A 20,277-nucleotide genomic window follows, 5' to 3' on the forward strand; every position below is an offset into this window, starting at 1 on the left:
ACAATCCAGTTAACCCTGGGTGGGAGAAGGAATCCAGAGTCTGCGCAGTGTGAGACTCAGAACAGGTTGGGACCCCCGGGTCTGGAGAGCTAGTGGCAGATAGAGTTTGGCTGTCAGCCTCAGCCATCACTTCCAGCCCCGAGAGGGTGTCAGGTCCTATCACAGCACACTGCCCAGACTCTTGAGCAGGCGATGAAACCCTAGCATAAGACTGCAGGGACGTTGCTGAAACCTGGTGACGCCAGAAGGGAGCTCCAGGAAATCGGGAGAAAATAGATTCTAGGGTGTACGGAGAAACCATTCTTACCAGGGCACATTTGGGGCATGGAGTGTGTATGGTGTGTGTGTTGGGGGGGGGCGCTCTTTTGTTTTAAGACTGGACAGCTGGTGTGTGTGTGTGTGTGTGTGTGTGTGTGTGTGTGTGTATACAAAAAATCGGGTGAAATACAGAAAAACGAGTCAAGCCTTATCCACTTGCCCCAGGCCAGCTTCTAAAGACAGTGCGGTTAGCCGGCGCCTTCCCACGCGCGGGGCACGCAGAGCACACGTATTAGCACACATCGGTACACATCCCACTGGATCCAATCGTTCGTCTAGATAGTTCCTCCACAGCTGCACGTGACTTTGAATTCCAGATGTCTCCAGCCCTCTGCAGAAGACGACCTGAAGTTGCCCGTGGAGGACCGACGACCGCGAGACCTCGCGGTGACCGTGGGAGGTGGCAAGACCCAGAGCGCAGGGATCCAACTCCATCCTGCGTGGCGGGCACCTGGGCAGAGCCGTCCTGCAGGACGTGGCTGCGCGGAGGCAGGAAGCTGAGAGGCGGGGGATCAGCGGCGGGAGGAGAGGATTCCAAGTCCCCGAGTCGTCTGGTCCCCTCCCTGGGTCCCCAGGCCAGCGCGCCCCGGGGCCTCCTGGCAGCTCGAGCATCCTCCTTCCATCCGGCCGCGGGCGGGGCCGGAGGTGGGCGGATCCGGAGGGTGTAGTGGGCGGGCCCGAAGTGGGCGGGCCCGGGGGCGGGATCCGCAGGACCGCGGCTGCAGCCGGAGAAAAGTTGTCCTGACCAGCGCAAGAGCAGCCGCGGGAGCCAGAGCGCTGCCGGGGGCGGCCCCGGGCATGGGGCAGCCGGCGCGGGGCCCGGGCTGGCGATGGGTAGCGTGACAACGGCCACGATGCGCTCCGAGGGCGCGGCCCCAGGGTGGGCGGCGCGGTACAGGGCGCTGAGCCTGGTGCTGGCCGCGCTGCTGGGCCAAGGTAAGGCGGGCGCTGGCGGAAGATTGCGGGGTCCCTCGGGGGCTGCGGGGGACCGGGGCGCAGGTGGCGAGGGTAGCACGGGTGGCGAGGTCTCCGGGTTCTACCGAGAGCCTCCAGTTCTCGAGACAGCGCGCCCCGGTCGCAGCTGCAAGCAATTGAGCTCGGCTCGGGATCCGCCGCGGCAGCCCACCCCGAAGCCCTGCTGTCTCTCTCCGGGAGAGCGGGGGGCGTGGCTGCCAGACTCTGGGTCTGGGCTGCACCCTGAGTTCTATATGGAGCTGGGCACCCCAGACTCGGTGCAGCGGCGGGACGCGGGGAGGACCCCAGTTTCCCGCGGCCCCTTCCCCAGCTTTGAGAAAACCGGACTTTCAGCCCCACATTAGACCACCGAGCGGTGGCGTTGGGAGCATCAGGCTGCTCTGGTTTCCAGCGAGTCCGCTGACAGGCTCCCACTTAGGTTCTTTGCCCGGGGCCGTGGGAACCTGGACTCTGCAGGTTTCTGGAGACTTGTGCAAACGGGCTGACGCAGGCTGGCCAGAGCTCTCGCTGCTGCTATGGTCGCTAAGTCGGATTATTACCCTTCTGTGGGTCCGGCTGTCGGCGGGCCGGGTTGAAGAACCAGGGCCGCTGGCTTCAGGCGCTCAGAGTCCCGGAGCCCCGGGGTGCGGTCGTGGCGTCCTGGCGAGGTTCTTGCGTGCCGTAGGTTAAGCGCAGAGGTTCCACCGTGTCCTGAGCCCTCCCGCAGCGAGGCGGGTTCGAGCTCAGCCATTGACACGGACGAGAGGCTGAGGTTCCTCTCTAATCCGCCCCGCGCGGATGTCCAGACCTCTCTCCAGCCCCGTGCTCCAGGGCTATGTTGGAAATGTATCCGGGGAGACAAGTTGTCAATTGGTGTTAAAAAGTAGAATTTGCTTTACAAAAGTCCTTACTGCGCCATGTGAAACCGGGGAATGCCCCTTGCTCCAGGAGCATTCCCCAGACACGCCTGCCACTTGCTTCCAATGGGTCCTGTTTCCTCGGAGCCCCGGGTAAACTCGGGCTTTTCCCCCTTTATTTCAAAGGGCAGAAATTCAGGAGCCTTTACCTGTATTCTGCTATTAACCCAGAAGCTGCTCTCAGCACACACCTCCCCGTGGATTCTGATCACCAAATAGCTTACTGGGCATTTAGAAAGGAAAAGAGAGAAAGAGACCCAGATTTTCACTTCTGATCAAGCAGCGGCTGTTATTGCAGTGGCCGGTGTAGACCTTGGGCTGGCGATTGAAGGCGCTGGGGTGGGGCTGGCATGGTGGAGATTGCGGGGCTGGGAAAACCCATGTGATGCAAAGCGCCCCCCCCCCGCCGCCGCCGCCTCGCAACTCCCGCCCCCCCCCCCCCCCCGGGCACCTGGATTTGCTAGGTTTCAACGGGTGGGGCTCCTAAGGTTGGTTCCGGAAGCCTCGTCTGCCAAATGTGTTTTCACTTTGCAGCGTTGATGAGAAGCTTGCAGCTCATTCCAGTGCTCCCCTAAACCAGCCTGATGTTTACTCTGTGAGATATTGCATGCGTGTGCAAGCGGGTGTGTGTGCGCACCTGTATGCAGAGGCAGGCATCAACCCTCAGTGTCTTCTGCGGTCAGTCTCCACCTTGGTTTTTGAGACAGGGCCTCTCACCTTGAGGGGAGCGCTCTCATGAGACTAAGCCTGTCTTCTAGCCCTGACCTGTCCATCACTGCCTTCTCAGCGCTGGGATTCCAGCCCGCTCAGTCTGCCCTGCTTTTCTGTTGTTTTCTGGGTCTGGGATTCAGGTCCTCTTGGATGCACGTGCATGCGTCTGCCACTGAGCTGTCTCCTGGCTCCTCCACACGATGTTTTACAGAAACAAACACCTTCTCATCCTTGTTTCCTTGTTTAAATTCCCACTGTTTAAAAAAAAAAAAAAAAAAAAAAAAAAGCATGCCAGCAGGACTTTGTATAAGGGTCCCTGAGGGGTTTGTGGAACCCTGGAAGACTGTCCAGTCATTTGCACCAACCGAAGTGTGCATTTTTTGACTGTTCGTGTGTGGTTTTGACTGTTGATGCTGAAGCTTTGCCACGCACCAGGGTTTGCAGAAAACACAGTTGTTGGGAGTTTTCCATAAATAGGACAGAGCATTGAAACAGAGGAACCGCTCCCTCCCTGAGATTCAGACCCAGCTTGAGCTGAAACATAGGCTACACCTGTCAGACCTTCAATGGCATGTGGATGGGGCTGAGGTCCTCAGGAGGGTTGTGATGGCTTCCACTCAGGTGTGGGGCCCCAGAGAAGGTGGGATAGAGAGCCCTGGCCAGCTAACTCACTGGAACCTGTTTGAAGGTCCACAGTTACTTCAATGTGCACATGCCCAGGTGGACAGAGGCCTCGGTGGAGGTGTGGGCTGCAAGCTGTGCACGTGGACCTGCCATCCCATCGACGATGGTGCATGACGCACAGAAGCCTTCAAAGAGAGGAGGCTTCAGAGCCCAGAAGTAGCTTCAAGATCAGTGCTGTCCACTGAAGGGATGCAATAGAGATGAATAAATCGTTCTTTGACATCTCAGCACTCTGTGGCTTAGGGAGACCTCAGGGTGAGGTTTCTTCTCCCCTGCCCACGGTGATGCTGTCAGAGGGCACCAGGAGCTCCGCCCACATGCACATCCACCCTCTCCCATCCATCACTCAGCATCCCCACCCGGTCAACTTTCCAGAGGTCCCTGGAAACCCAACTGATAGACCATCAGACTTTGCCTTGCCTCCTTTCTCCCTTCTAACCTGACTCTCAGCAAATATGGATTGTCCACAGGATGCTTGCAAAGACTGGGCAGGTTGCCCACTTTTTTTTTTTTTAATGGAAGAAGTCACATACTTGTATTTTAATCAAATGAAAATACATTTTTAGTCTTAAAAAATGGGAGAAGTCATGTGAAATCACCCAGGTTTCTGAAGTGTCTGTGTCAGGCTCCTAAGCCACACTGCACAACTGTATACAGATTTTATGAGTAGATTGTAAAAAAAAAAAAATCATACTTTTATTTGCTATGACTTGTATATATATTTTTAAATTTTTTATTGTTGTGTATTAGTGTTTGCTGTCTATAAATCTGTGTACACCATGTGTGCAGTACCCATGGAGGCCAGAAAAAAAATGTTGGATCCCCTGGGACTGGAGTTACAAATGATTGTGAGTCACCATGTGGGTGTTGGGACTTGAACCCAGATCAATTGAAAGAATAACCAGTGCTCTTAACCACTGAGCCATCCCACAAGGACCCAGTTTATCTTCTTTGTTCAAGGGGTGTTTATTGAGGAAAAATGCATACAATGAAATTTTGCCCCTTTAACATATATAGTTCCAAGTTTTGACAAACACAGACAAATGTACCAACTTTTGGATCTCCTTCAGAAACTCTATGTCGTCTCCTTCGTTCATTCATAGTTCCTGACACTCTGTTCTTGGTCTCTGGACTTTTCCTGTTTTAATAACATTCCCGCGATGGGCTCACATCGTGCGTGGCTTTCAGTTATCATAATGCACTCCGTGGTCACCTTTGCCCCAGTGGTGGGCATTCCTTTTGAATGCTGGGTAATATTCCCTTTAAGTGGCTGTATCAGTTCTCTTGTTTCTCAAATGAAGGCCATTTGAAGGACTCCAGGTTTTATCGGTTATGCAAAAGTTGTGAATATTCACAGACAGCCTTTTGAGTGGCATGCATTTGTTCCTCCTGGATAAGTATCGAGGCCTTGGAGTGTTGCCGAGTGATTTGATAGCTTCGGCATTTTGTTTTCCCTCAGCTGGGTCATTTTACATCATCTGTGATACTTAGTATTTTTGCTGTTTGCTTTGTCCACCAAACCCAGTAGCCAAGTAGTTCATATTTCTTTGGTATTTTAAGACTATTTTCTCTTGGCGTGTGCATGTATATGTGTGGGTGCACACATGTGGAGGTCACAGGGCAACTCAGATGAGTTGGTTCTCACCTCTCCACCATGTGGATCCCAGAGGCGGAACTCACATTGTGAGGCTTGGCTGCAAGCTCCCTTACCTGCTGAGCCATCTCACTGGCCCTTCTTTAGGATTTCGTTTATTTATTTTTACTTTTAATGTTTTATTTACTTCTTTGGGGCTTTGTTTATCCTCAGTCTTCTGATAGATAAGGTGGAATGTCCTTGGACTGCATGGCCATCCGGACATCTCCCTTGGTGAAATGACCTTTTCAAATACTTTGTACCCACTTTAAAAAATTGGTTGTTTACTGATGACTTTTCAGGTAATTTCTGTGTTCTGGACATGAGTTCTCATTGGACAGTGTCTGAAAGATGTTTCTGTCCAGTTCTCTTAGGAAAATCGGATTTTAAATTTTAAGGAAATTTTCTCTTAATTGTACTTTTGGTGCCAAATCTACAAAATCATCCCCTAAGCCAAAGTCACAAGAATCTCTAGACACTGAGACCAGTAAGAGTATGTGAGTCCAATCTCCTCAGAGGCCAGAAGAGGCCATTTGTAGTTATAGAAGGTTGTGAACTGCCATGTGGGTGCTGGGAACCAAATCCAGGTCTTTTGAAAGAACAGCCTGTACTCTTAACTACTGAGTCATCTCTCTGGCCCCAAATCATAGTCTTTTATATTTATTGTTGATGGTTTTCAAAAAATATAGAGTTGGATTTCCTTTGTTTACCCAGTCTTCTAATCTATGTCTTTTGATCATAATGTTTATACCCTTTATATGTAATGTAATTATCGGCATGTTTACATTAGGCGCTGACACTGTGCACATGTTTTCCCTTCATGTTCCTTCTGCTCCTTATTCTTCCCATGTCTTTTTAGGTTTTAGGGTTAAGCATTTTCTGTGGTTCTATTTTATCCCCTTTATGGGCTCATATGTGCTTCCTATTCAGTTTTACCCATTGCCTTAAGGTTTACAAAGTGTATCTTTAATTCATCAAAGTGGATATTCAAGCTGCATTATGCTGCTCCATAGGCTTTATCCTAATCTTAAAAGAATATATTTCCAGTATGGTCTGTTTTTTTTTTCCCTTCTACACAAAATCATTTTTTGAAGTGCATGCACTCTTATGTGTTAGGTGCCGCTAAGAGAATTGTTGATTAAGGACTGTTGCTGTATCATTTCTAGGAGAGTGAAGAATCTCGTTTCGTCGGCTCACGCTTGCTTCGGAGTGGGCACTTTGGGCTTGCTGATGCCGCTGTCCCCACAGGTCTTTAGTCTCCTACCTTCACTCGCTTCTCTTGTTTAAGCACCCTGGGGATTTAGAAGTTGCTGCCTCTAGGAGACGAGGAAGGTCAATACCAGCGTCTGAGTTAGCAAAATTTCCAAGAGAATGGGTTATGCTACCCTTCAGAGACCGACATCCCATCTTTTGCAATGTACACACATCCTTTTCCCATGACAGTTGTTAGCAATACAATAGGACTCTGAAAGGGTTGGAATCCTGAAGCCACCAAGGATCTGATATCTTTTCTACATAAAATGCACATCCTTTGATCCGCGTGGAGAAGCGTCACTTACAGGCTAATTGGGGTCAGACTCAGTGGCCCTGAAAGGGCAGCTTCGTACTGAGCCTCAGTTCTGCCCATTCCTGGAGCAACTGCTCAGAGGACCCAGGCTGTTCGCAGCAGAGGCATCTGAGGCTTTGGAGAAGAAACGAGTTAGGGGTTCACAAGCTAAAGACCTCACAAAAAATCTGGAGGCCTGGGTCTCCTGGGCATACTATGCAGCTTGCTGTAGGGTCCCTGTGGCTGTCATTTATGTCTGTTTCTCACAGGGTACCACTGCTTAGAAGCAGTGGGAGTTTTGGTCATTTTAGGTGATTTTTGTCTCTGGCTCAGGTTATAGATTGTGGGGATGAAGACCCTCAGACTTGGACTGAACTTGAGAGTCAAAGTGTGTGTGTGTGTGTGTGTGTGTGTGTGTGTGTGTTGCGGGGGGGGGGGGGTGGGGGTGATCATTTTTGGTTTTTAGCATCTCCCCAGGCTGGAGATGAGTAAAAATCTCCAGTAATTCCATAGTGTAGATGTGCAGTGGCTAGACCAGTCAGATCCACCTCTGTCTAGAGCCAGATGAGACAGACCAACCAACAGGACCACCATGCCAGATTTGATGGGAGTATCTCTCCTAGAGGGAAACCACAGAGCCATTTGTTACCAGAAGTGGGTGGGTGGATGCTGTAAGCAAAATCCATAGACATCGTTCTTCCCAGTGCAGAGACCTCATGGGAATGGCTGTTACAGTCAGCACAGTTCTGAGCCTCAAATTTTATCCTATGAAGCAAGGATCAGACTTACTTCCTGTGTCTTCAGGACAGAGGTGTGTGAGCCTGGGGCATGAAGCATCTGTTTCCTAGGGCTAGCATGATAAGACACCACTATAGCCTAAGGGAGAGAATCAGTTCTCTCCCAGACACAGAGTCCAAAGTCCTAGATCAAGGTACCAGCAGGGCCAGACCTTTTCCTGAGTCCCTAGGGAGGATGCTTTCTTGAGTCTTGCAGGTTCTTTCTGGTAGCTCCTTGGTTTATGGATGTATCATCCCCTTCTCAAGCTATCTTCTGGGTGGGTCCCTTCCCCTCTGTCTTTGTGTGTAGGATGGGGGTGGGGGGGGTCAAAGGGAGGCAACCTCAGGTGTCAATCCCGAGACATCATCTCATTGGCCTGGGACTCACTAGGTAGGACAGGCTGACTGGACAGTGAAGCCCAGAGATTAACTTGTCTCTGCCTCCCCAGCACTGGAAAAGCAAGCATAAACTGCCCCACCTATCTCTTCATGCAAGTTTCAGAGATCAAACGCAGGGCCTCATGCAGCACTGTGCTGAGTCATCTCTTTAGTGCTCCCCGCGCCCCCCCATGTGCTGAGTCATCTCTTTAGTGCCCCGCCCCCCGCCTGCTTTATAAGGATACTTGACATTGACTGCAAGGTCCACCCTTATTTCCAGCTTAATAACAATCCTCAACCTCATAGCATCTGCAGAGCCTTTTCCTAAGTAAGTGTATGTTCACAGGTTTGGAGGAGATGTGTCTTCTGAGGCCACCAAACCATCACACGTAGTTGGTAAAGTTCAGAGCACTTGCTGCTATAATTGGTGATGTTAACACCATCAGAAAGAGAATCATGCGAGACAGTCTCGTCACAGCAAGATGTTTTCAGCAAGGCCCGAGAATGATGTTGAAACAAACAGAACAGTGAACTTGATGATTTCAGAAGGAAAGGGAAAGACAAGTTCAGGCTTCTGTTGTCCTTAAGAGCGTCAGCCATCACCTCCATGGCTTCCCTTCTTAAACACTACCTTCCCCCTGAGTTTCTAGAGCCGTCAAACCTAGGGCCGCCCCCAGACTATTCCCTTAATTAATTTCCTCACTCATTCTGCAATCGACTCTTTCTGTTTGTTTCGCTGAACCAGCCCCCACCCCCCCCCGCCTCTAATTATGATATCTGCATTCCTCTGTGTCTCCTTACCTTGTCGGTGGACTCCTGGCTGTGACAATGTTGATGTAGTGTCACCTGCTTTAGCATGTGGTGACCCATGAGGGACTCGGTGAGGCAATAATATCCCGTTGTCCACGTACACACCGTGCACACAGGCTGCTAATTTCTGCTCTATTGAATTACAGCTTAGCAATGACTTTTAGAAAAAGCAGCAACAAAATGAACAAGAAATCTTGCACCATAAAAAAAAAAAAAGACACACGGTTAACAGTATCAGTCTTGGAAACACTGTTTCATCATTTTTTTTTCCCCATGGGAAGCAATGACCTTGTGTTTAACCACTGAGACGATTTCCCTGCACCTGCCTGGTGGTGACCTGTCGATGCATGCTGAGCTGTTCGGTTTTCACTTAGGCATCTTCCTTTGAAAACGCTAAATATCCCAGCTTCTCGTGTTAGTGCTGGTAACTGAAGGATCCATGTGGGCTTCAGGCCCGGTTGGATCCAGGAATCGGGCAGTGTTGCAGGACACTCTTTGTCTCCTCTGAGTGGCTTTGTCTTTGTGGGGCAGTTGCCTCTGTCACTTGAAGCTCTCCCGAGACACCGATGATCCTTCTGTAGAGCACACCCAGCCCAAAGATGTTGACTTCCTAAGTGACTGTGGGAATTTCAGGAGCAAGTCACTTGACAATAGTTACCTACACTTGAGCCTTTCTCAGTGTGGTGGAGGAATGGGAGGGGTTTTTTTTTGGGGGGGTGCATTTTCGAGACAGGGTTTCTCTGTGTAGCTTTGGTGCCTGTCCTGGATCTCCCTCTGTAGACGAGGCTGGTCTCGAACTCACAGAGATCATCCTGACTCTGCCTCCCGAGTGCTGGGATTAAAGGCATGCACCACCACCGCCCAGCAGGAATGGAAGTTTCTGATTGGCCAGATCTGTCTCTAGCTCTTGAGGCACAAGCTTAGCTCCATTCTAATCCCTAGGACAGAGAGTATGGAAGGAATAAAGATGCAGAGATTTGAGGCTGGAGAGATGGCTCAGGAGTCAAGAGCACATGCACACATTCCATTCAGGCAAAACATTCCTACACATAAAAGACCTGTTTTCTTTTACGAAGGATGCTGTCGGAGGAAGGGGGCTAGGTGATCCGTGATGAAGCCAAGTATCTCACAACCAGCATAGGAACAAAAGCCAAAATGATACTGCCAAGGCAGAGTCGCCCCTTCCGGGGTGCAGATTCAGCTGGATTCTCCTGCTTGTGCATAAGCCACCACTTCCCAGGTGTCTCCAGGGGCGTTGGGAAGGCTCAGCCAGAAAAGCGCTTGCCCCATGAGCCTGAGGACTGAAGACCAATTCCCAGAACCCACGTAGAAAACTATGTGTATCGGTCCTCGCTTGTAATCCCAGTGCCAGGGAGGCAGAGATGGAAGGCTCCTTGAGCTTCACTGGCCAGGCAGCCTGGCCAAATCACTGAGTTCCAGGCCAGGAAGAGACCCTGTCTCAAAAAGAAAATATGTCTAATAGCTGAGAGGAATAAAACTCAAGATTGACCTCTGGCCTCTTCATGTAGGCAGGCACACATGTGGCCAACCACATGCAGTTACATACCCACACGTACACACACACACACACACACACACACACACACACACAATTTCCCCACCCCCCGACACATCTCCCACTCAGAGTGTTCTGTGTGCTTTGGGAATCATTCATTCATTCACCCATCTGGCATGGCTCCAGCTCTGGCTGTGAACCAGACTCTCCATCGCTGACCCCCTCCCCACAGAATGGAAGGGTCCCTCTCTCCCAACTCCCCCTCTCCCACCCAGGACTACAAAGGACTCTGGGTGGGAGTCCTAAAGCGTTGGCTACATACAGCAGCCCCCAAGGCCCCTCTCCGCCACCCTCACCGAGCAGAGACATATAGCCCGGGAGAAGTCTCCATCTGGGGCGATTTGTTCTGCCCTGGGTTTGTGTCGCATCTCTGGTTTTCTAAGTAGCAGTGTGTTCTTTTCCTTTAGCTTATGTAAATGTTTTGGGTCAGTACACAGCCCCGGGTTCCCATTTCATTAATGAATTGACTCACAGCAGACTTTTCTCATTTCTCTTCAAATCCAAACATTTTCATCTTGTGTACACAAATTCTGTTAACAAAGTACCCTTTCCTAGCTGGAATCCACCTCTTCCTTCTGATGCTCAGTTGACCCCCCCTGGCTATGGCTCTGCCCTTGAACATTGGGTCTGTGAGGAGAAACGTTTAGTGGCTTTGCCTAAGAGGTCTCTGTCTAGCTTTAGAGGCAGTACACACACACACACACACACACACACACACACACACACACACTCACTCACTCACTCACTCACTCACTCACTCCTGAGGTCTTCAGTTCTGCAATGGCTAATTTTATGTGTCAATGTGGCTGGGCCACAGAGTCCAGACATTATGCTAGGTTTTATTAATTACATTTTTATTTTAAAGTTTGAGTTTAGTGCCTACTTGGGTAGATTTTTGGTGCATATGAGGATTTTTGGACATGGATGGGCCCCATCCAGGGAGGTAAAGTTCTCCTTATACCAACAGAATGGCCTCCCCCACAAAGGCAAAGCTGGGATTTTGGACTACAGTTTTGGACCCTCCCTGCAGCTGGCTGACAGCTATTAGTCCCAGCTGCTTCTGGCTTCATGTGAGTCGGTTGCTCAAGACAAGCCTCCCTGTCTACACACATTGATTCTGATCCTGGATGGCCTAGGCCAAGACAGGGTCCTCAGGGACTGGGTTCTAGGCAAGGAAGAGTTGGCTTTCTCTCTTGGGTGTTTCATTCTTCTGTTCTCCAGTAGCATCATCACTGGGTTTGGGGATGTTGCTTTCTTCCTAAATGACAACCAGCCAGCAGGGACAGTCCTTTCTTCTCAATTCCTACCACCTTCAGACAATACCAGCTGCCTCTCAGAGTGGAGACCTCCCATCCGCTCAATTCACATGGTCACATCATTGTGCCCTTTGCCACAGCCTTGCGGAGACTCCTATCGTATTCACAGCCAAGGCACTCCAAATACGCATTGTTTTAATTAAAAAACTAACACAGTTTCTTACAAAGCTGTAACAGACCATTGAACTCAGGGAGTTCTCTCATCACCATGATACCTATCTGGTCCTCAGACGTAAGCTGTTGTTTCCTGTGGTCTCAGTACTGTCCCTTGTAACAAGCAGTCAAGCTCAGAACTTCATGTGCTTTTTAGTTGTCCTGGCCCCTTTGTATATGTTCATTTTTTTTTTAATATGTGTATAGTGTGTAAATCTACACGTGTAGATATGCACCTGAGTCCAGTGCCCACAGAAGCCAGAAGAGGGCGTTGGGTCCCCCAGAGCTGGAGTTACAGATGGTATGAGCTGCTGTATGTGTGTGCTGGGAATTGAACTCAGGTCCTCTGGAAGAGCATATCGTGCTTTTAACCACTGAGCCATCTCTCTAACCTTGTCATGTTTTTTTTTTTTTTTTTTTTTGTTTTTTTACTTTTCTCAGTTTTTGAGTTTCATGACCTTGATGCTGTTGAAGGTGCAAGCTAATCTTTTCATGACTGTAGTCGTTAATTGGCATTGTCAACTTGGCTGAATTTGGAGTCACCTAGAACAGATGTCTGTGAGGGCGTCTTCATGGAGGTTTACCTGAAGTGGAAAGACTTGCCCACTCTGGGTAGTACCATCCCATATGCTGGGGTCTTGGATGATGTCAAAAGGAGAAAGTGAGTTGAGCACTTTCGGATCACCTCTGTCCTTCCTGATTGTGGATACAATGTAACCAAGGACCTCATTCTCCTGCCTCCATTCCTTCCCCACCATGGGGCTGTCCATCAAACCATGACTAATGTCATTTATCAGGCTGCATAGGTAAGCACATCCCCTTAAAGAAATGTCTACTCTGGCTACTTGATCAAGGTGATCTCCCCCAGGCTCCCTTGCTGTGAGAACTTCTAAATCATTTTTTTAATCAATACGTATTTTTGTGGCAAAGGTATATTGGAGAGTCCAAATATCCCAATTCTTGGTAGAATTTCAGAGTCTTGTTTTGAGTCCAGATTCGTCTTGTATCTATATTGTACTCCCATTCCTGTTTATTTTGATGCTTAAAATATCTTAAATTTGGCCACAGGGGCCATTTTTACAGTGAGGTTTGTGTCGTTTTGACAGGTCTTCATTATTCTTTAAGCTCCGTCCTACTTTCTGGTTATAAGATGTTCCAGGTTTATCTGTACCTCCTCTGCCTCGGCTCAGTTGCATTTATTGTTGAATGGTCTTTAGAAAACAAAATCTCATGTCCACATGTGCTCATTGCTGCTAAGTGCTCCAGCCCCGATCTGCAAAGAAGCCATGATACTGCTTTTAAGTCTTCAGAGCAGCTGGTCCCCATCTCTGTCATTGACTACTGCACTGAGTGGAAATAATGAGGCATTGTTAGTGTCCCATGTTTGAGCATCACATGGTGTGACAGCCCTGAGATCCTCACACATATTGCAGTTCCCATCTGTCCTGATAGGACTTGTCAACTGGACACAACCTACAGTCATCCAAGAGGAAAGCCTCAATTGAAGAGTTGCCCAGATCAGATTTGTCTGTAGGCATGTCTCTTGTTTGCTAACTGATGAAGGAGAGTTCGGTCCACTGTAGGTAGCACCATTCCCTAGGCAGGTGGTCCTGGATTATATAAGAAAGCTAACTAAGGATGAACCTGTGAGCAGGCAGTGTTCCTCCACAGTTTCTGCTTCAGGTTCCTGCTTGAGTTCCTCCTCTGATTTCCCTCCATGATAGACTTAGAACTTTAAGACAGATACGCCCTTTCCTCCCCTAAGTAGCTTTGAGTTATTGTTGTTTTTAATCACAGCAACTAAAAGGAAGCTAGAACACCATCCCGTCTACATGGCTGGAGCTGGAAGACCAACCTTCCCAAAAGAAGAAATGGGTCGACATCAGAAAAGGAGAGAGGGATGGGGAGCACATTGGACAGGACCACAGCGTACTTGACAGACATGGTTGAGGCTGAGTGACAGTGGAGGAGACAGAATAAAGAAGGGCAATGTCATTGCCGCCACACAGTACTGACTTCTAGGTAGCCCAGCAACCTCCCCGGTTCTGTCACGGAGAGATAATCCGTGAGGAGGATTTCTCTTTCTTTAGAATGTTTGACTCTGTGTTTCTCAACCTCACCAGACTGACCTGCTGACATGGGGGAAGGGTGGGTGCATTGGGCAGGAGTTCTTGGCTGCAGCGTGCCCTCTCCAAATAATGCCAACCCCAAGTGGCCCCCAACGTTGCTACAGGTACCCTGGGCACACATATACCTGTTGTCTTCAGCACTGCCCAGGGTGCATAGAGAAATTCCTGAATCAAAATCATCTTAGATTTTTTTTTCTCAGAGAAATTGCAAAAATATTAAAAAGAATCTCATAGATGCTTTGCAACTTTCTCTCCAGATTCATTTCTGTACACCATCCCTGCCTCTCTGGATCCGGGTTTCTGTGTAATTTTCTGAACTACTTACAAATAAGTTGCCCCTAGGGGATCCCTTGAGAGTGTATTCTCTGAGACAGGAGCATTTCTTCCCTAAAATCACCATGATCAAAACTGCCCATGTCTCCCCTTAACAGCAATAGTTTTTCTGTTCCTGTCATTTACAGCAAATGTATTAACATGGGATTCAGCTCTGGTTTCACACTGCATCTTGCCCATGGCTCACCTGTGTCTTTTTTTTTTCTTTTCTTTTTTTTTTTTTTTAAAGATTTATTTATTTATTATGTACACAGAAGAGGGTACCAGATCTCATTACAGATGGTTGTGAGCCACCATGTGGTTGCTGGGAATTGAACTCAGGACCTCTGGAAGAGCAGTCGGTGCTCTTAACCTATGAGCCATCTCTCCAGCCCTCACCTGTGTCTTTTTAACAGATGTGGTTCCCAGGCTTGGCTTTGTCCTAACTCTGATGGGCTCGGATAGTGAAGGCCAGTATTCGGGAAGAATGTCCCACACTTGACCCAAATCCATTTGGAAATGGACCCCATGTTCCTTTCATATTGACCTGACCTCTGACCATCGAACACTAAACTCTGGATTTGGGAGGGTACTTGTCCAGCGTCATCTCAATGTCCATAGTGACTCTGCAGGTCCTGCTCACAGGACACTGGAAGAAACCTCTCTTCTCCTCTCTTCCTCAGAGTTTCTGGGAATCGAGCCCCAGGAGTAGTTGGTGTCTTATCTTTATCATTATCATTCTCTTTCTCCTTCTCATTCAGGTGCTGAGACGGGTCTCACTATGTAGCCCTGGCTGACTGCACCTCTCTATGTAGACCAGGGTGGCCTTGAACTCACTAAGATCCACCTGCCTCTGAGAGTTGCAATTAAAGTCATGTGCCACCATATCTGGCTCCAGGTAGGAATGTTAACAGGACTTTCTGACCAAGGAGCCCTGACAGGAGACGCCGCATAATGGCCAGGTGACCATTCTTATGTATTGGTGGATCAGTCCCTACCTTGGTCTATAAAGTCTCATATGCCTCCAGCTTAGAGATGAGACTGGAGAGAAAAATATTCTTGCTGCCCCTTCACATAACTGCATCTCTCTGGTTTCTGCTATTCAGGAGAAAATGCACAGCCAGTGTTTGTGTGCATACATGTGTGTGAATGCACTCACACACATACATGGATACTCACCTACACTCGTGTGTGCATGTGTGCGCATATACAAATGCGCGTGCACATATACGAGTGCACACACACACTCGCACACACGCATGCATGCATGCAGGCAGGCATGCAGGCACCACCTGCACCAGCCATTAGCTCTTAACGAGAGAGCTGAAATGTAGGTGCTGAAATGAAAGTATAAGAATGATTTTTATTTCTTTCGTCCCCAGCTCCATAGCACAAGGTGCTGTAAGTACATCTGTCTGACTGAACAACGCCTTTGATGCCTCTATTTAGTTTGATGACGGGCTTCTGAGTTTTCTCCAGAAACATACAGGCTTAGTTTTAAAAGATCAACTGAAAACACACACACACACACACACACACACACACACACACACACACACACGGGAGGGGTGGCATTTTGGAGAAGAGAAAGCAAGTACAAGATGCTATGCTTAAAGACCCCACCTTCAAAGGCAACAAATTACCTGGAATTCTGATCCTGTTTTCTAATTCTCAGTCGCCCTCTAGGGCCCTTAGCGATTTTTGCTGCCTTACTGTCTCTAGCTTCACACTGTTTTTCTCTGTTTTAAATCTTCTCATCAGAGTTCAGCCCCAAGCAGTCATTTCCATAGAAGTCACTGTTTTACATACTAATTGCATTTCTACAAAAAAAAAAAAGCATTGAGATAAATACATCGGTGATAACATGTGTAAAGGTCCTTCTGTGTTTCCTCCCACATTATCTGCAATGGCACACTTGGGCCAACACTGGCCTGGGGCCCAGGTGCAGATGGAGCAGGCAGATCTTGTGTCAGCTGCTTCCTCCGCACGATCGGACCTCCAGATTGCATCCTCTGTCAGAACTTTGAAGGAGGACTTTCAACAAAGATGGTATTCTAATTTCATTTCTGTTTGCTGTGATAAAAGACTCCCCAAAAGCAAACTTAGGGAAGGAAAGGGGTTATTTCCTTATAATCCCAGAGCATGTCAGTGCAGGAACCCAAAGGCAGACAGAGCATCACCTTCAAACAGGGAACTCCGTTGGCCATGGAAGTGCAGCAGGATGCAGGGGATGTGGAGGATGCGGCTTGCTGGCTTACTCACGAGGCGTGCACTCAGCTAGTTTTCTTATGTGGCACAGGACCACCAGTCTAGGGAATGGCATCACCCACAATGGGCTGGACCTCCTACATCAGTTAACAAGACAATTCCCCACAGACTTTCCCATAGTCCAGTCTGACCCGAGCAGTTCCTTAGTTTAGGTGTCTTTAGGCTGTGTCAAGTTGACAGGTAAAGCTGATCGCAACAGATGCAAAAAGAGTTTTCTGAAGTCGCTGAAAGTCTGGCAGGGGTGGCGGGGGTGGGATGTAGATTAGTGGCAGAAGACTTGATTGCATATGCAACATCCTGGGTTCAGCCACCATGGTCTCCACCACCACCTACATACACACACACACACACACACACACACACACACACACACACACACACACAGGAGGGGGTGTATTAATGATAAATTATCATGCCAGGAAGTCAACCATCAAGGTGGTACTCACTTAGTCAGGCATTAACTAAAGACATTTAAGCTTTAGTCAGCCATCATTTAATTCAGCATTTCCTGACTTTGATCATCTATACCCTTTTCAAATAAGTCTGAAAACCCAGAGACTTTTCTTTGCTTCCTCTCCCAGAGACTGACACACCGTTGCTTCGGGACCATGTGCTACCTTCTATAAACTACAAGAACAACAAATAACATGAACTCTGTTTTTCTGGGCTTTGTTTTATAGAGGACACAAGTAATTTCTCATTTCATATAAAATATTGACTATATGTTTTAATGTTCAATATACCCAAGGAGTCTAATATGCACATGGCATGCCCTTGTAGCATGACTCTTAAAAGTTCTTATTAATAAAGTCAAACCTGAGCCAGATATTGGGGTGAACTGGAAGATCAGAGAACCAGAACAAGCCACAGCTACCTCACCTCGCTGGATCCCCAGCTAGTCTTGTTTCCTCAGACTGGAGGCCTCTGAGTCCTCATCCAGAATGGGTCTCTGCTGAACTTCTGCTAGAAGCCTGAAAGCTTAACCAGCCAAATGCTTCTAGTTTCTGGTCTTCACGCCTTATATATCTTTTCTTTCTACCATCACTCCCTGGGATTAAAGGCTCACTTTCTGGGATTAAAGGCATGTGTCACCATGCCTGGCTGTTTCCAGTGTGGCCTTGAACTCACAGATATCCAGAGGGATTTCTACTTTTGGAGTGCTAGGATTAAAGGTGTGAGTGCTGGGCTGGAGAGATGGCTCAGAGGTTAAGAGCGCTGCTTGCTCTTCCAAAGATCCTGAGTTCAGTTCCCAGCAACCACATGGTGGCTCACAACTGTCTGTAATGAGATCTGGTGCTCTCTTCTGGCCTGCAGAGATATATGCAGACAGAACACTGTATACATAATAAATAAATAAATCTTAAAAAAAAAATTTAAAAAAGTAAATAAAGGTGTGAGTGTCACCATTTTCTAGCCTTTGTATCTAGTGTCTGTTCTGTCTCTGACCCCAGATAAGTTTATTAGGGTGCACAATATTTTGGGGAACACAATACCACCACATGCCCTCATATTAAAAATTGATGGCTGTGTGTCTAATTTCAAATACTAAACCTATCAATACCATTGATAAGTGTAAAGTACTGCAGAGATGAGAGAGGGGTGGGGCAGCTTCATTAGGGGTAAGAGTGTTGGCTGGAAAGATGGCTCAGGGGTTAAGAGTACTTGCTGTTCCATCCTGAGGACTTGGGTTTGAATCTCAGCACTCATATAAGGGGTTTTTACAAACACACATAACTCTATTTTCAAGGGATCCAGCATGCTCTTCTGGCCTCCACAGTACCCCCATCTCACACATACACACCACCACCACCACCTCCACCCCACCCCACACACCACACACCACACAGGGGATTCTTGTGGGGCATTCTTATGTTCTAAGCCTGCTTCAAGATTTCAGGACTCTGAGAGCACAATCCTGGGACAGGTCTCTTGTGGTCACTCCACTGGTGGAAGACTTTGGAGACCAGCCCCTTTTTCTACGGTGCACACCATTTTATCCCTGTGATTTAGGGTTCTGTAGCTCCCCAGTATAGGTCAGCAGTAGCTCAGCAACCTGAGACCCCAAACATCTTCATTCCCTGATAGGTGCCCCTGTTTTGAGTGGGCCATGGCTGGAGATGAAGCTCATAGCTGCTCACAGTCACCACTGTAGGAGAAGAGGATGTTAGAGAAGCAGAAACAATGAAGGAGACGACGACTCTAGAGAGTTGAGATTTTTCGCTTCCATTTTCCACAGGCTTGGTTGAGGATTGTGTAGCTCAGCAACGTGCCCTCTACACATGGATGCTGGGTCCGGTCTATGGCACCATCCCCTCCTCCTTCCTCCTAGCTCACAGGGAGCCCTACCTGCCCTACCTCCCAGGTTCCCTTGTCTTCCGGCATCTCCACCCGAGTCTGCTGAGGCTATGAGGAGATAAAGACACAGGATATTACAGTGGCTATAGTGTCTTCATTTCCACCTCTGTTTTGCAGCTTGTACCACTGATGGTTGTGGCAGCGTCCTCTCTAGCTCCAGCTGCCCGAGGCAGCTCTTCTCCTCACATCTCATTTTCCTCTCCACAGTTGGCTCTGGCCCCCAGAACCCCCATCATCTCTGTCCCGCCTTCCTGAGGGCTGGCAGTGCCTCCCCCAACAATAGTTAACATCCATCATCTTGATCTTAACTCTTTCATCACTGTGTAGTCTATTTTTCCACATTCAAGCTTCTCTATTGAAGTTACTACAGCCTTTTTTTTTTCCTGGCTAGAATCTGACAAAACAGCTCTTTTTCTTCCTCATGTGCATGTTTCAAGATTATAGTCAGGACAATCCTGACTAACAGAGATACAAGGGAAAATACTTAGCAGAAGACCCTTGGACACAAAGCCTACGTCTCTATCAGATCCTAACATACACACTGGGGGAATGGGCCAGCCTCGCCACTCAGCACCTGTTTTCCAGCAATTTGCCAGTCCTTTCCTCAACACCTCATGGCCACACAGATGTGGGAAGTGCATTTTTCAGTATTTTATAAGTCACATCATAAGACACTATGTTTCTTATAGGCCCGAATTTGGTCATCTCTCTCCTTATTGAAACCCTACTATAAAGAGTAATGCCAGGCACACAGTAGATACTCTATAAATGTCCATTATCAGTAATGTGAACCATGGGCAAAGACAGAGTAAAACCAACTCTGTGGCTATTGCTGTTGAGTTTCTTGTGAGTCACTAGAATGAAATGGGAACTCTACACTAAATTCATTTTACCTGGGGCTGGAGAGATGGCTCAGTTGTTAAGAGCACTGACTGCTCTTGCTGAGAACCCAGGTTCAGTTCCCAGCACCCACATAGTGATTCACAAACATCCCTAACTCCAGCTCCAGGGGATCTGATACCCTCTTCTAACCTTTAAGGGCACTAGTCATTCATGTGGCATACATACATTTATGCAAGCAAAATACTTATACACATAAAATAAATAAATCTAAAAGAAGAAAAAAATAAAAATCAATTTACCTGGTAGTTGGACAGGCTTTCTATGGGGATTTCTATGCCAGCTTTTCATACAATACCATTTTAAAATTTTATTATTTTTATGTATATGTGCATGTGTTTACATGAGTTTGATGTGCACCACATGTGTTCAGAAGCCACAAGAGGGCATGTGATCTCCTAGAACTGAAGTTACAGTTGTTCACTACCCTCTGGATGCTGGGAACTGAACCCAGGTTCTCTGCAAGAACAGCCAATGCTTTTAACCACTGAAGCCATCCCTCAGGATTACAGCAATATCTTTGTTTTAATGAACCATCATT

At 48.1% G+C, this 20,277-nt stretch overlaps 1 protein-coding gene across 1 annotated transcript in view; it reads left to right on the forward strand.

Moving 5' to 3' along the window:
- Positions 1-1,032: 1,032 nt before the first annotated feature.
- Positions 1,033-20,277, forward strand: part of Tmem132c (transmembrane protein 132C) — a 320,703-nt gene continuing 301,458 nt past the window's right edge. The window contains exon 1 of the mRNA XM_037198265.1: positions 1,033-1,254. Within this exon, the coding sequence (XP_037054160.1) occupies positions 1,149-1,254 (106 nt within the window). The 5' untranslated portion in view covers positions 1,033-1,148. The remainder of the gene's footprint in view (positions 1,255-20,277) is intronic.

The sequence above is a fragment of the Peromyscus leucopus genome, chromosome 23 (assembly GCF_004664715.2).
Source record: "Peromyscus leucopus breed LL Stock chromosome 23, UCI_PerLeu_2.1, whole genome shotgun sequence".
Classification (NCBI taxonomy): domain Eukaryota; kingdom Metazoa; phylum Chordata; class Mammalia; order Rodentia; family Cricetidae; genus Peromyscus; species Peromyscus leucopus.